At 37.3% G+C, this 15,167-nt stretch overlaps 1 protein-coding gene across 1 annotated transcript; it reads right to left on the reverse strand.

Moving 5' to 3' along the window:
• Positions 1-4,118: 4,118 nt before the first annotated feature.
• Positions 4,119-10,116, reverse strand: LOC140243497 (sulfotransferase 1C2-like). Its single transcript, XM_072323167.1, has 7 exons — positions 10,095-10,116; positions 9,291-9,470; positions 8,645-8,772; positions 7,029-7,278; positions 5,696-5,790; positions 4,932-5,106; positions 4,119-4,231 (listed from the first exon to the last, which is right to left on the reverse strand). The coding sequence occupies exons 1-7, from the start codon at positions 10,114-10,116 to the stop codon at positions 4,119-4,121; spliced, it is 963 nt and encodes a 320-aa protein (XP_072179268.1).
• Between the last annotated feature and the right edge of the window lie 5,051 nt (positions 10,117-15,167).

Below are 15,167 nucleotides of genomic sequence, written 5' to 3' on the forward strand. Positions count from 1 at the left end.
AATGATCTTCCTGATATTTTTTTTTTTTTTTGCATGTGTTTAAAAGAAATTATTCTATTCATAACTATCCCACCCGCCAACGTGACGATTATCACCTACCACGTACCCGAACCATTTTTGCGAAAAAAACAATTATGTATACAGGGCCGAAATACTGGAACGATCTCCCCATAGAACTCGCAGGTTGTTTGTCTTTGTCGACCTTCAAATACAAATTAAGACAGAATTTATTGAATAATTACATTGCGTAAGTCCATTGAAATTTCCTTCTTTCTTGTTTATGTGCCTTTTCCTGCTGTGTTGGTTGTTGTCATTCAAATCAGTTAAGCCTCTCTGTTTGCGCTCTTAAATTCCTTCACACCAGTACCTTTTTTCGTACCCTAAGACTTCGGAACGCGTGAACAGCTGGATTGTTGTATTCCCCTCAGTGCTATACTGGCTGGTAATTCTAATACTAATTCCAATTCTTCTTTGAATGTTAGTACTTGTATGTTCACTCTTTAGGTTTCCCGTATCTCCTCCGAGGACTCGCATGTCGAGTTGTTCTCTTTTCACCATTATTCAAATCGGGTCTAGGGCAATTACCCCCTGGGCAATTACCCCGCACCCTTTCCCTGGCCCTAATCCTAATCCTAATCCTGAACCTAACCCTAACCCTATTCCAAGCTCCTAACCCTAAACCTAACCCTAATCTTTACTCTAACCTTACCACTAACCAGTATTTGGCCGGGGGGTAATTGCCCTCTGGGGGTAATTGTCCGGATACATTCAAATCATATTATTACACTATTATCAACATTGTTAAATCAACTGTTCTTACATCTGCAGAATGTGGTTGTCTGTATATTACTATTAATGTATTGAGAAGATTCTGTTAGTGCCCCAGGTATTTTTGCCTTTCATTTTTGTTTCTCTTTATTTTGGTCCTACGTTGCATCCGTGCTCCTCATCTTTACACTCTGTTCAGAATTTGGGACCTACGCTTAACAAGCTCGCTTTTAAGTAGGTTCCATCATATTTCTTTAGCGTTATACATAGAACCAAACGTACGATGATTGACCGCTATAGTTTTACATGCTTACATTAATTTACTGTACATCCAAGCCGGATATTATGATTCACTATGTTTTTATTATATTTGATGTACATTCCTTCATTGAGAAGTATGAAAATAAATTAAATTGAATTGAATTGAATTGAATTGAATTGAATTGAATTAACTATAATGATAATAATGATAATGATATTAATAATAATAATAATGATAATAATGATTATAATTCAATTCAATTCATTTATTTCATTATTTTTCAGCAAATAATATACATACAAAACGTGCAAATTTGTACTCGCACTACAGCTATGCTACTACTACTTCTGCTACTACCGATAATAGTAATAGTATATGGGACTTATAAGGCGCCAAATTAATCTATTAATGTTCTAGGCTCAACCATGTGCAAAATAGGAATTCTTATACATACAGGTACATAAAAGAAATAAAAAATGAAAGTGGAACAGCCAGTACAGGAAATGTATGAAATAATGATAATCAATTAATGTAAATCAAATTAAACACAAATTATACTTCTTGAGATTATTCTTAAATATCTTTATAATATTCGAGACGCACTGAAACGAGGCGCGGTTGCACACACACGAACAAAAGACACGAACACCAGTACCTGTATAGAGTAGCCCAAGATCCATGGAAAAAGTGCATAATTATGTAAGAAAGTGAAATATCCATCTTAAAATTTGGCGATTAATGGCTACACTGTTTATCTTAATTCATGAATGTAATCACATGCAGTGTGCCTGCGCGTCTAGCCAAAGATTAATTAGGATCTGCTGAAAGCGTATAGTATTACTTTGGCAGCTGTACGATGTAACACGGTTTGATTGATTTGTTCTCTCGTTTTTGATAACAAGAATATAAGATTCCATCAGAGCATTACCCGTGTACAGATTGGGGGCCCTTTCAAAATAAAAGACTTGATTACGTCGATGATTTGGAACTCATTAACGAACATAAGTAGGTTACTCCCGAATATACAAAACGTGCAAATTTGCACTCGCACTATAGCTATCTTGTTTCCTTTTATCCTGACTGACGCTAGAGGGGGTTGAGACAAAAGGAAAAAAACAGTCGATAATGTGAACACAGTATTAGCTTGATACTGCAAATAAAGAAACTCGACGCTGGCATTATTAATGTAAAACCTGTATATTAGAGTAAAAACATTGATTAGCATTTTGATGACGTGACAAAGTGTTTAATGACGTGGCAAATCGCTCCTTATTGTTTACATCGTACACTGTAAAAACATCGGTGTTAGATTTAACACCACGGGTGTTAAATCTAACACCGATCAAACTTCATTAAAGGACCACACCCACAGGTGTTAAAAATGCACTGTGATGGTGTTGAAAAGTGTTCACCTGACACTTCGTGGTGTTAATTTGACACTGTACCTGGTGTTATTTTGACACTGTACTGGTGTTAATTAAAAAATGACACCACATGGTGTTGATTTGATATATGCTGGTGTTAATACCAATGGTTTAACACCCGTCCAGCTTCAATAAGGGACCACACCAGCTTCTATTAGTTTCTATTCCCGCCGCAACTGGGGACGGGGTTTCAGTTTGCCTACCAATAGTTCATTTATGCACCGATACAGCAATGCACCTGACTCACTGCCCATTTTCTTCTCTTTTTTATGGAAGCCCCCCCCCCCCCACACACACACACAGTCATATGGCCGACATACGATATAGTGTTTAAAAACCGAATAGGCCTATAAACAAAGCTGATTAATTTTACTCAGCAGTCGCTACATTTCCACAGGTATAAATGGTAAAGGCAATGATTTGTACCAATCAATCATTGCTTAACATTGCGAAAGAAATGTCTGCCTGCTAGATTCTATGTGAGATCAGGCATTAATTAATGGCAAAGAAAAATACAGCTGCAGCAATAAAGGCATATTATTTTTAACGCACGCTTTGGTAAATTTCAAAATGTAAAACTTAACGAAGAGGGTTAGATGTCTTATTCACGAGAATACATTATGCAAATTAGTGAGATGCTTAAATTGCTATAAAATCTTATAGTATGCATTTAACTTCTTAGTTTGTAATTGTCAGGTTATGGGCTTATTCGTATACAACAGCACGTAAAATTGTAACGTGATAGTTTTGCAGTGACAACTGTGATATCATGTATGATAATTATTACAACGCTATTATAAAAATGACATTGGCGCTCGATCATGATGGCCTTAATAGATGACGTGACGGTTCGAATTCGAGAACGATTAAAAATTAAAGCTCTGCAATTATCCTTCAGTGGAATTCATTGTTTATAGAGAATATGAAAGGATGTAAGGATATGGGACCATGACATAATGCTTGCTGGCACTCACTGATGCAAGATCACACAGAGTTTCTGGTTATTCTAGGCAATGTGTTTAATTTATGAAATAGCGTTTGTTTATTTTTTTTTTAACTCAGGACTTGTTCTCTTTCTCATTTTTGTATGTATACATAGAACCGTATACATCTGAAATACTCACTGTAATAAATCACGACTGTAGTGGCTGCTGAGATTCTGGCATGTTAAACATACTATACAAAGTACAAAGGTTGAAATAGTAAAATAAATTCGTATGGTATTATCATGAAGATCTGCTGGCAAAACGGATAACTGATGTATATTGTATCTGCTAGTCAAGGCAAATGAAACACTGCGTTTGTGTGAAGAAAACCAAATGCGAGAATTTCACAGTATAAAGAGTGCCGACAGCTCTTTATAAGCCACGTTCGCAAGTCGACGGCGGGCAAAGTTCGCATATTTTACTCAAGCGTACAAACCCGCCCAAATCGATCGATAAATCGCCAAATGCCGCAGTACAGTGAAAGCTTCACTCTCGATCCCATTCCAGTCATATATAGCTTGCATTATTAATCACTGCATGTCCAGCGTAACAAAAATCTATGTAAAGTTACATGGATCTGAAAGACAGAATGTTTTCCCAAAGCATGCCTTAGTTGTAGTCTCAGATAATGTAGCACACACAGGAGGCTGGCGCATAAAGAGTTAACGTCAGATATGCCTATAAACTAAAGTCAAAGTCGAGACCGGATTCGGCAAGTTCCTTTTTGTAAAGTTCATCAAAACGACAATTCTGTTCATCGCTGAAGTAGTTTTTCCAGTCTGCAACAGCACCTGGTAAGTGAGAACGGAAAGGTGATTATTTTACTAGTTCCGCCAGTAAACTAAAACACAAAGAAAGAAATAAAACAAACCAGTAAAAAAGGAACATTAAAATGAGCCTCAGTTCAAATTTTGACTGTAAGAAATCGAGATGATTTCAGTCAATTAAACTGTGATATTATGCATTGGGACAAGCTCAAGGCGGAGAGGGGATGCGACGTAACAAGAACAAGAAAAGAGAGTAGAATTAAGGTTCGAGACATACATTTGAATCTCACGTGACAGACATAGGAAGTTTCGAGAGGCAGTGATGGGAAAAAAAATGAACCTCAACATTTTTTTTTTTTTGCCTGACTCTATAGGACTTCTATTCGGTGACTTACATTCTGATTTTAATTTCAACTTATTTCCCCCAAAAAAATACAATACAATTCAAAAAATACAATACAACAATATTTTTCCATAAAATTAGCTTATATACGTAAAAAATCAAGTTTTACAAAAAAAAAATGTCCATCTCAATGAGTTAAATACGATGTAGAGTAAATCGTTCCACTTTCTCTTCCATGACATGTTCCATGTTTTCTGCCTCCGACTTTATGATGAGATTGTATCATTAGGCGAGGTAAGATGCATAAGAGTTGTTGGCTTTTAAGTACAGTGATGTAGAAGTCTCAAGGAGGTAGGTATACTAACAAGAGTCTCAATCTACCTTTCCGCATAAACGATCCACGTTCGATAGTTCTGCCAGCCTGCAAGTCCGGATTTGAGCTCGGACTCTTCTTCATGGCGTCAAAGGTGGATGCGGCGACGATTTGATCAACCACGTCAGAAGGTAGGGACTTCCCCATGAATTGCATAATTTGGATTACGGCCGTGTGTAGATCCTTAAAAAGTCAGAGAATATGATAAGGGTATTAAACGTTCATAATGCAACAGACAATCAAAGATTAAGTAAAGCATGTACAGTAACAAATATACATCTCAGTCAACAAACCCCCAGCAGCCAATCATCCATTATCATTAAGCCGCACTTGAAGAAAGTCTTGGAAAATCAAAAACATCAAACCAAACTTGAAGGTATCCACAAGTCGGACAGGCACAATTCTACCCCAAATTTACGTGTTAATGGGATGAGATCCTTGATGTAGCAAATAATGGACGTTAATGAGGCGGAAAATCAGTAAAAATTCAAGCAGTGATTGCCTAAACTAAGTCACAATAAAATGCACGAAGACAAAAAGAAGAAGAGTCAACTCCTATATGAAATCAGAAGGTAACAAAGAAAATGGGGTAAAAGGACGTTTTGACATTATTACATAACGTGTAAAATTTGTGTAAAAAAATCGTCATCGTCTTTCTTTTTTACTAGAAGTATGAGAACACAATTATAAGTATCGGAAACAGAGCCAGAGAAAAAAGAGAGCAACGACCAAACCTACAGTCATTGTCTTAAAATGTTCGTCAGTGCAATACCTTCTTCATGTCCTCGTACTTGAGGAAGAGTACGTTCGGATGGTTTCGTCTCTCCCACCAAGCGAGGACGTTTTCAAACCAGGATCCTTGCGGAGCTGCAAGAATGAATGTTATATCAATCATTGCTGATAGTGTCTTTCCATAAAGTAGAAAAAAAAAAAACCACTTCACTTCAATATTATGCCATAGTTAGAATTAACTCAGAAAACAAAACCTAATGAGACTGAAGTGTGTTCAAACATCATGGGTGTTTATGCTACTTACATAATAATCAATATCCACCTCATTCCTTGAGTTTGTTTTTTAATTCATTCGGCTGTGTCCATTATTCAACTGTTTTAACATGAAGACAAATTGAATTGTAGGCCTACACACACACACACACACACACACACATATATATATATATATATATATATATATATATATATATATATATATATGAAGAGTTTGTTCGCAAAAACCGATAAGTCCATATTTGCCAAAATGGAGATATTTGCGATTAAAGGTCAAGAAAAATAAAGAGAATAATAAGAAAATGTTTGCTTCTTTTGACCATAACTTCAAAAATGTACCTTCATATGTAGTGACCAATATATCATTTAAAAGGTATTATTATGTACTTTATGGCAGGGACCGTAGTTCAAAATCTTCAAAAATGGACTTATCGGTTTTTGCAAACAAACTCTTCATATAATGTGAAGCGGGCTTGACCTCGTACGTGGTGGGTACTGCATCATTGGTATATGTGAGACGGAAGGAAAACTTGCAGTATAGACGTTGCAGTGGTGTTCAGTCTTGCCTTTATTCCCCGAGCTTCCGGCTATTTCACTAGCCTTTTTCAAGGGCTTTAGGGCGTGAGGATTTGCTTGTGTGTGGTGTGTGTGGTGTCTGGAGGGTGAGTCTTTGTGTGTGGTGTGTGTGGTGTCTGGAGGGTGAGTGACTCACCCTCCAGACACCACACACACCACACACAAGCAAATCCCCACGCCCTAAAGCCCTTGAAAAAGGCTAGTGAAATAGCCGAAAGCTCGGGGAATAAAGGCAAGACTGAACACCACTGCAACGTCTATACTGCAAGTTTTCCTTCCGTCTCATATATATATATATAATATATATATATATATATATATATATATATATATATATATATATATATATATATATATATTTATAGTTCGTTGCATTCAAATGTGATTTCCTCAAACTGTTTTTCGTGCTCAATAAAAATAATAATATTTACAAAGCACGGTTGGTCTTCGTTGTTCCTCTTTAAAGCTTCAGTATATGAAGCAAGGCTATTATGTAATATCATGGATCTGAACAGGCCTACCTCGCCCCTCGATGTATTCTTCGAAGAAGGTATCCCAGGAATCATAAGAAGGCAACAGTGGTGAATAGTGACAGAAGTGAAAGTACGAGACAGCAACATCTTTCGGATTTCGCGCCACATAGATGACCTTGACCTTTGGATCTTGTGACCGGATGTCAGGTGGCAGCCAGTTGAGCAGGCTGTGTGATTTCATAATTCTCGGGGAAGCCATGGAGGCTGCCATGTCTATATACGTGGCAGCAGTGTCCACCTGATTTATGTTTACAGGCGGTAAGTGATATTACAGACAAACAGGGAAAACAGGGAGGAAATGTAAACGTTGGTATTAACGTTTTCAAACGTTTCGGAATGCTAAAACAAAGTATAACAAAGTTCAAGTTTTTGGTGAGTCAGGTCACGAAATGAGGATCTTAAACTTTGGAGAGAATAGGGAGTATCTAGCTGTCAATATTACTTTCGTTTTTGATATGGACAGAGTTTAGAATCTTGAATTCCCAATTTGTTTCGAACTTGGTGCAATACGACCAGCATCTCAAATTTACCTGAGTGTGCCCAAGGCTTCCTATGAAAATTGCAGACTGGACGCTAGAATGGCCATATTGTCAAATACAAATACCTTTTAACCTGTTTATTGTGCTACCAATAGAGTTGAGTTACAATTGAAGTGCAACGTCAATGTTTATTCACTTCCGCCAGAATAGGTTAAAGTTCAAGTTTCCACTCAGCAGGAATAATGATACCATCACTACTGACTGATCTTGGTAGGTCGTATTATACAGGCGTCTACCTCCACTGTTTAAGTGGCGCACTATAGGGTCCCATTTGTGTTTGCATGTTAGAATGTTGATGATCGCTAATTGCTCAAGTCAGTCACTGTTATTGTCAAACCATTGACGAAATCTGGCGCTGAGGTATTAGCACCTTATAGCACGGGCTAAAACTCGGCGGGTGCATTGAGTGCTTAACATCTTAGTAATTCGTTCTTCATTCCGTCAATGTTTGTAAGATGAGAGCATCAAAATACGTTGGTGCCCGTACTTATGAGATTGTTAATGTGCGCCATAATCAAGATGATAAATCCATAAAGAACAAAATAGGCATATATTTCAATATGAAGTGAGCGTTTCAGCAGAATCTGATAGGATATAGGCAAGATTATGATAATAACATTAGTCACAAACATGCACATATTATATCTGTCTGTCAGTCTGTATGTATATATATATATATATATATATATATATATATATATATATTATATGATAAAGTCGCGTCTTGCCCGATTCTCAAGGAGTTCTGCACACAAATCTACGTCCAAATGTCATCTTTTTAACAAAGTAAACAACAAAAAAAGGCTATCCATATCATCATCATATTTTTCATGAACGGGTTTTTTTTTCTATTTTTTTTTAAACACTGGGAGTTAGGGTTGAATAATCATCAGTGTTCGTCGTCTTGATAGTTTATCTGTTAGCCCCAAGTCGATAGGAGAGATGGACGAGAACGAACTATGGCCTCATCAAATCTGCATTATGTTATAGACCTTAATGAGTGTAACCAATAACCCTATCTGTGAGGGGAAAAAGTTTTCATTAGCATATTGAGCGTGGGCTTACATTGGTAAGGTTAAGGAAATCCACGCTGTCTAAAAACGGAACCAGCGTCATGATATGTTGGTCGGCGAGGAGAGACAAGTTACCATCGAAACGTATTAGGAGCGCCAACTGTTGAATCCACGTGGTACCTGTTTAAGAAATTAGTATGGCCACAATATATTCCACGTTCATTCACGTACGTTGTAGTCTAAAATCCCAAAGATAACCCAGAATTGGCTGGGACTGATTAACAGTTAGATCAAAATAGTATATTATGTTTGTTTTCCGTTATTAAAACAGGGTCACTCGACAAGTTAGGCACCATATGTTAATAGTACAATACGACATGATGTTAACTTTCGTGCGGCTAATTATTCATTAACATTAAATATAGGTCATATTTATAAAGCATTGGTGAATATACGATCATAATTATAAGCAATTTCATGATACGGGTTAGGGTTACAATTCTACATTCCCTTGCCGAAGTTCAATAATATTTTAACCTTTCCATCGTGTGTGATGTTTGCTTTATACTATGATTGGTAAAGTGAAAGGTCATGAACTCACACACACACACCACACACACACACACACACACACACACACAAGAAGATTGATTACGCTTTCAGTAATAATCGGAATCATTGAATGGCATCTTGCTTACCTGACTTTGGGTATGAAATCACGAATAGATCGTCTGGTCTTGTTTCGAATTGCTCCAGTTTCTTCATGCAACGTGTAGGCATAAAGTTGGGCATGATGACCCCTCTGTATTCGTAGCACGTCTTTCGGACACATTCGGGGACCTCGCTTGAAAATTTAGACGTGCCATCATTTTGGTGATCTGCGTTGGAATAAAAATCGAAATTTTCTTATGCGAAAACATGACAGATACACGCACGTACAATACAGTGAAAAAAAAAATGTTGTTAGAATCATTTCATTTAATTTCATTTCATTTTATTCATTTTTATTTCCAACAAAAATCATCATCATACAGTCACAACACAGCACAACACAAAACATGATTACATGAATGTGAATAGTTCAAATACTTCTGCAACTGCTCGTGAATTTCCATTTACATGTAGCTAAGATAGCAAAATCTTAACTGAATTAACCCTGAATTATTATTATTTAGATAGGCAGGTTGTTGGGAATTGTTTTGCACGGGTAAAGAATCCACAATCTAAGTTCAACGCTGGAAAACACGATTTATGTACTTGAACCTTGAACCTTGATGTGATGATCCCTGAAGCAGCTCTTTCCGAACTAAACTGGGATGGGATGTGCTGTGACAGTAGGAGATGGTGCAGTCATAGCATATTTACAATAAAAATAGTGATCTGCACACTAAAAATGCTGTAAGATTTACAGCAACATGGAACCCACAGGAGGTTTCAGCACTCTGATGACAGTCCTTTAACAGTACATGTACTCGTTACTCGATCTGCATCTTAAAAGTTACCTGAATATGTTGACGTCGACATACTCCAGTCTATCAGTCTTCTCCCTTGAAACAGAAATTACTGGACAATGATCTTCTCATGATCAAGGAACAGCTTATCATGTGAAGAATGACGTTGGTCCACTATACCAGCAAGAAAATTATATGGTCGTGACGCATGTATTAAACATGACTCGGCGGCAATACGTGATCACAACTCCCTATACAAGGTTCCCAGTATCAACAACGTATTACCTTGTGTATGCCCTCTGGTTTGACATCCGTGTGATCATTACGTAATCGCTTACCATGCAGGTGGGTAGACGTAGGCTAGTTTGCAGGCACAAACCCTTGTTGGTCGTAAAGGAGTCTGCGCCAAGACTACTACATGCACCACTTTGGCACTGTCCCATAGGCCCTGTGTTGAAGCTTCTCCCAGTGCAGTCCAGTGCAGTGCAGTGTAGTGGTGCGTGTATTAGTCTTGGCGCATGCAGACTCCTATACGACCAACAAGGGTTTGTGCCTGCAAACTAGACGTAGGCCTACTTGCAAACATACGCAAAAGAGGGCCTTTTTGTTCGTAAGCCATTCGAACCTTTTTGCAGCCTAGCCGCAATGGTATTGTCGAATGCATAGCTTTCAGCTGTCGAGATTCCCAGAAAGAACTGTACAGAAAATCCCCTTCATGATTTAGAAAATTTTACAGAAAATCCCCTCCATGATTTAGCAAACAACAACGTGACGTGTAATACAATATCACGCAAAATTCATGGGACTATCATGAAATAACCAAACTTTTTTTTTTTTTTTTTTTTTTGGGGGGGGGGGTTGGTGGAGGGGGTTTACGTTAACAAGTTTCTCCGAATGTTTAGGAAATAAAGTTCTTTCACCACAATGCAGAGAAACCGATCAGATACTCTCCATGGCTTTGTCCATTTCAACTGTGTGTCCCATTATGTCGATTTTAATAAAATGACCTGTATCTGTCCACGTGTTGGTTTATGTAAGTCTGATAAAGATAACTATGATGAATATCATACTTGAAAAAAAAACTTTGAGAAAGATAAAATAGATGTTATGATGATCTCATGTGTTGATATGACCACTTATTTTACTGTAAGGTTAAATAAAATGTGCAAACAGTAATGCCTCATGAAAAGGAAACGTGAAAAAGATATGAAAATTGTTTTCAATCTTAATACTATCAAGGAATTGATAGAACACTATTGTTCATACAATCATTAACTCAGTCAACTTAATCTAATACAAATGGTATCAACGTCACTGTGTTGAAGGGTTCTGCCCGCCTTTATAATCTTAATTGTGTAAAAGAATAATCTGGCTTGTTGCTGCGAAATGATAGTGTCAGCATTGCAAGTGCTTAATGAAAATAATAAAGTCCTCTATCTATTTCACTTGTCACTATTAAACCACCGTCATGCAGTATGCATTCAAAATCAATAACATTATGACTTGTGGGTATCTGTTACAGCTGCGAGGATCCTGTAACGTGAATAGCATGTCATGGTTTGATGGATCTCCCGAATTTACAATAACTATGTAATGCAATATGAAAGATAAAAGTAACACATGTTATAGATACATAAATATGCTATCATCCTCTACACTACATTCTTCTGTCTAAATGCTTATTGTTATTATTATCATTATTATCATTGCAACTGATTGACAAATTGCCCTATATCGACGTAAACATCGACGTTCTACGTCGATGTAGGACCATTTTGTCAGTCAGTTGGAATGGAAACATCTCGACGGAAGAATTTCATGAATTTGAATTATTATTATTATTATTGTTCTTGTTGTTGTTGTTGCTATAATTACTCTAAAAATTATTATTATTATTATTATTATTATTATTATTATTATTATTATTATTATTATTATTATTATTATTATTATTATTATCATTATTATCATCATCATTATTATCATCATCATCATCATTATCATTATCATCAACATGATTACCATCATTATTTCAGGGACTCGATTGTCCGTCGACGTCACCCTGCTTCCATTTGGAGCCCCCCCCCCCCCTTTTTGTGTGTTTGTCTGCTCATCCCCTATAGTACCTCGTCGAAACCTACATTATATTAAAAATCTTAATGTGCGCGATTGAAGATTTTAGATAGCGCCATCACACGATTGCTAGTCATTACGCTCGATTCCTAGAACGGTGTTTATCGGATGCTAGGTTGTCTCCAAATCATACCCCCATTCCACAGAGATTTCTCTCATCAGTCCCTCATCGGAGGCAAGGTTTATCGCATCTGGCCACCAACCGAAGTGTATCGGATCACAGTCTGATGAATCCGACTTGGTTGGTTAATTATCAGGTGAGTGTCAGAAGTACGGTGTGGCGCGTGATCTTCATCGGACCATCTTGCATCATCGGATCATTGCCCGACATTATGTCACACTGACCTGATAGTCGACCAACACAAGTCGGATTCATCCGACCGTGATCCGATACACATCGGTGGTGGCCAGAAGCGATACTGTTGCCAAAGAAAATAGAGATTTTGAGGTCACTATCTTGTCAAATGTATACCTGTGAAAGGATTAAAGGTGCTGAGTTTCTCATTTACGTTATCGGGAAATGTTGAACCGTACTTTTAGGTACCAAAAAAAAAAAAAAAAAAAAAAAAGTATAGAAATGTGCGCCTGGAGTTGTGGGTACGTTAGCAATGCATCCATGCTGTACCATGCGTCACAGTGAAGCACCAATGTGTTAGCTGAAGGAATGTGTATGATTTTCCAGTGTGCTTAACAGTGTTAAGTGTGTTATGCGTTTTGGATAGTATCAGCTGGTTTGACATGGTTCAATGGAATTGTTATCATTAATCTACGAAATGCAATCTGTGCATGTTATTGCAAAGCCGATACGTGCTATTATTGCTGAACCAGATTTCAAGGAACGTTATACCAACTTTTGTTATTCAAGTTATGCTTTCAGCCACTGACGTACTATTGTGAATCCCTCCCTCTCTCTCTCTTTCTTTTGCCCTCTCTCTCTCTCTCTCTCTCTCTCTCTCTCTTGATGTCGCAGATAAAAAAAAATATGATAGATATAACACTATTTTTATGTCAAATACACCTTATGTTTTCACAAAATACACAACACAAACAAAAATAGATGATGAACAGAGGAGAAACGAATAAAATTCGATGGTTAGAAAGTACACACATGCAAGTTTTGCTGCTCACTGCCAAGACACTTTCTGTTTAACATCTCATCGATAGTTAGTGTTATTTCTTGTGTTTTTAAATGTGATCGTTCATCACAAAACCACAAAAAACCTGGCAAAATATGGATTTTTGGTTAGAGGCAGATTCTAAAAGAGCACACTCTAATCTTTAAAAAGATTGTATAAATCATACAAATTGAACCTATGAATAACCTGTCTAATGTTTAATGTTAGAAAAAGTGTACACATTGTGAAAAAAAAAATCCGGACAAAAGAGGCTACATAGATCAGATGATCTTTTCAAGAAACAAGAAGGTAAATAAAGAACAAAACAATACGATGATCACAAACTATAAAGGCGTAATTGTGTCGAGCAGAGTTAGTATATCAAATGCGGCGTCACCTGCAAAAACATGGGAAAGACAAAAAAAAAAAAGAGTAACGATTCTACGACTACTTCATGTTTAGTGTTGTCAAGAATTTGGCCACCATCCAATATCATGCAAAAGATTACTTATTGTACGCCGTATAGATTATGTAATGTGTAATCCTTACATATTCTGTTTAATCGATCAAAAAAGATTGTATGGGCGTCATATATTTAATAAAAAAAAATCTATTCACTAGAAAGCACTTGCAACCTATTTCTTCCGTTCTTTGAGTACTGCAGCTGTTCGAGTATTGCTTGTTACGAAACGAACAAGCCGACAGAAACGAACAAGTCGAGATTTTTTTTTTTAAAGTTACGTCAAATTCATTCTCCCGCCAACTAGATTGCATTGATAGGAAAGATATCACAGTAAAAGTCAGTAAAGGAACTGGTAGGGTAATATTATTCTGCATTAAGGCGTCAGCCATATTATTCCACACAGAGTTCTATACGTGTCGGGTAATATGGACGGAGACCGAATACCAGTAACCATTGCAGGGTACACACAGCATACAACCGCTCCTGTAACGAGATTTTCGGAGTCAAATTTCATTTCACAGTGACCTTCCAAAATAAAACCTACTAAAACAGACTATCCTCTTTCAGACCCTCGGGCTACTAATCCAAAAGGCAATTAACTGAATGAGATATCCATGGACATTCAACTTGGGGGCAATAACCTTGTGTAACGCCCCTCTACGGATGCCGTCTGCCATCATGGTGCCAAAAGAATCTTCTAGACCCCTGGGGATAATTCTCCAGACCTCTTGTGACTAATTTGCTTTCTTTGCATGCCCGATCGCCGTGAAGTATACAGTATGTCCCAAAAAAATATTTTCGCATTGATAACACCCAATGTGAATAAACTGTCCAAATGCTACTTCAGGGTCTTAAAATATAAGAGTTCTATTTTGCAGAAAATCCCATCCGATTTGGTTAAGCGGTCACAGAGAAATGTGGATTGTTGTAAAGCATGTCTTGAGTCTGATTCTTCCAAGTTTAGCACTTCGATGATCTTGTGTGTGAATACAATGAACACTCGGAGGGAAGAGATTCCTGACATCCTCTACAAAACTCCTCATTTCTCTTTGACCATTGAAGCAAATCGAATGGGGTTTTCTGTAAGATTTTGGCAATGACATATTAGGCGTTTTCACATCAGCCCGATAAAAATCCAAGCTCGAGATATTTTTCGCGATTGCGAATTAGAGCGCTATTTTATTCCTTATTCACATCAGCCCGAAGAGAATTAGCCCGAAATTTTTCGAGTTAATTCGACAGCTGAGTATGTGCAAACAGCATCAGTAATGTGTGTGCCCTCTCAAAAATTCCTCATGATTTGTGTGCAGTTTGCCTCGATCGATCGGGTCACACACGCTAGGCATGATGGGATGCATCGCGCTAATTTCTCGAGTCGTTTTCACATTATCAAATAGTGCGCTACTATCCCGC

Source organism: Diadema setosum, chromosome 20 (genome assembly GCF_964275005.1).
Source record: "Diadema setosum chromosome 20, eeDiaSeto1, whole genome shotgun sequence".
NCBI lineage: Eukaryota > Metazoa > Echinodermata > Echinoidea > Diadematoida > Diadematidae > Diadema > Diadema setosum.

Coding starts and splice junctions, on each gene's coding strand:
- LOC140243497 (XM_072323167.1), bottom strand. CDS start 10,116: ATGTCGACGTCAACATATTCAG. Junction 9,471..10,094: donor GTCGACGTCAACATATTCAG/GTAACTTTTAAG, acceptor ATTCCAACGCAG/ATCACCAAAATGATGGCACG. Junction 5,107..5,695: donor AGTACGAGGACATGAAGAAG/GTATTGCACTGA, acceptor TGACTTTTTAAG/GATCTACACACGGCCGTAAT.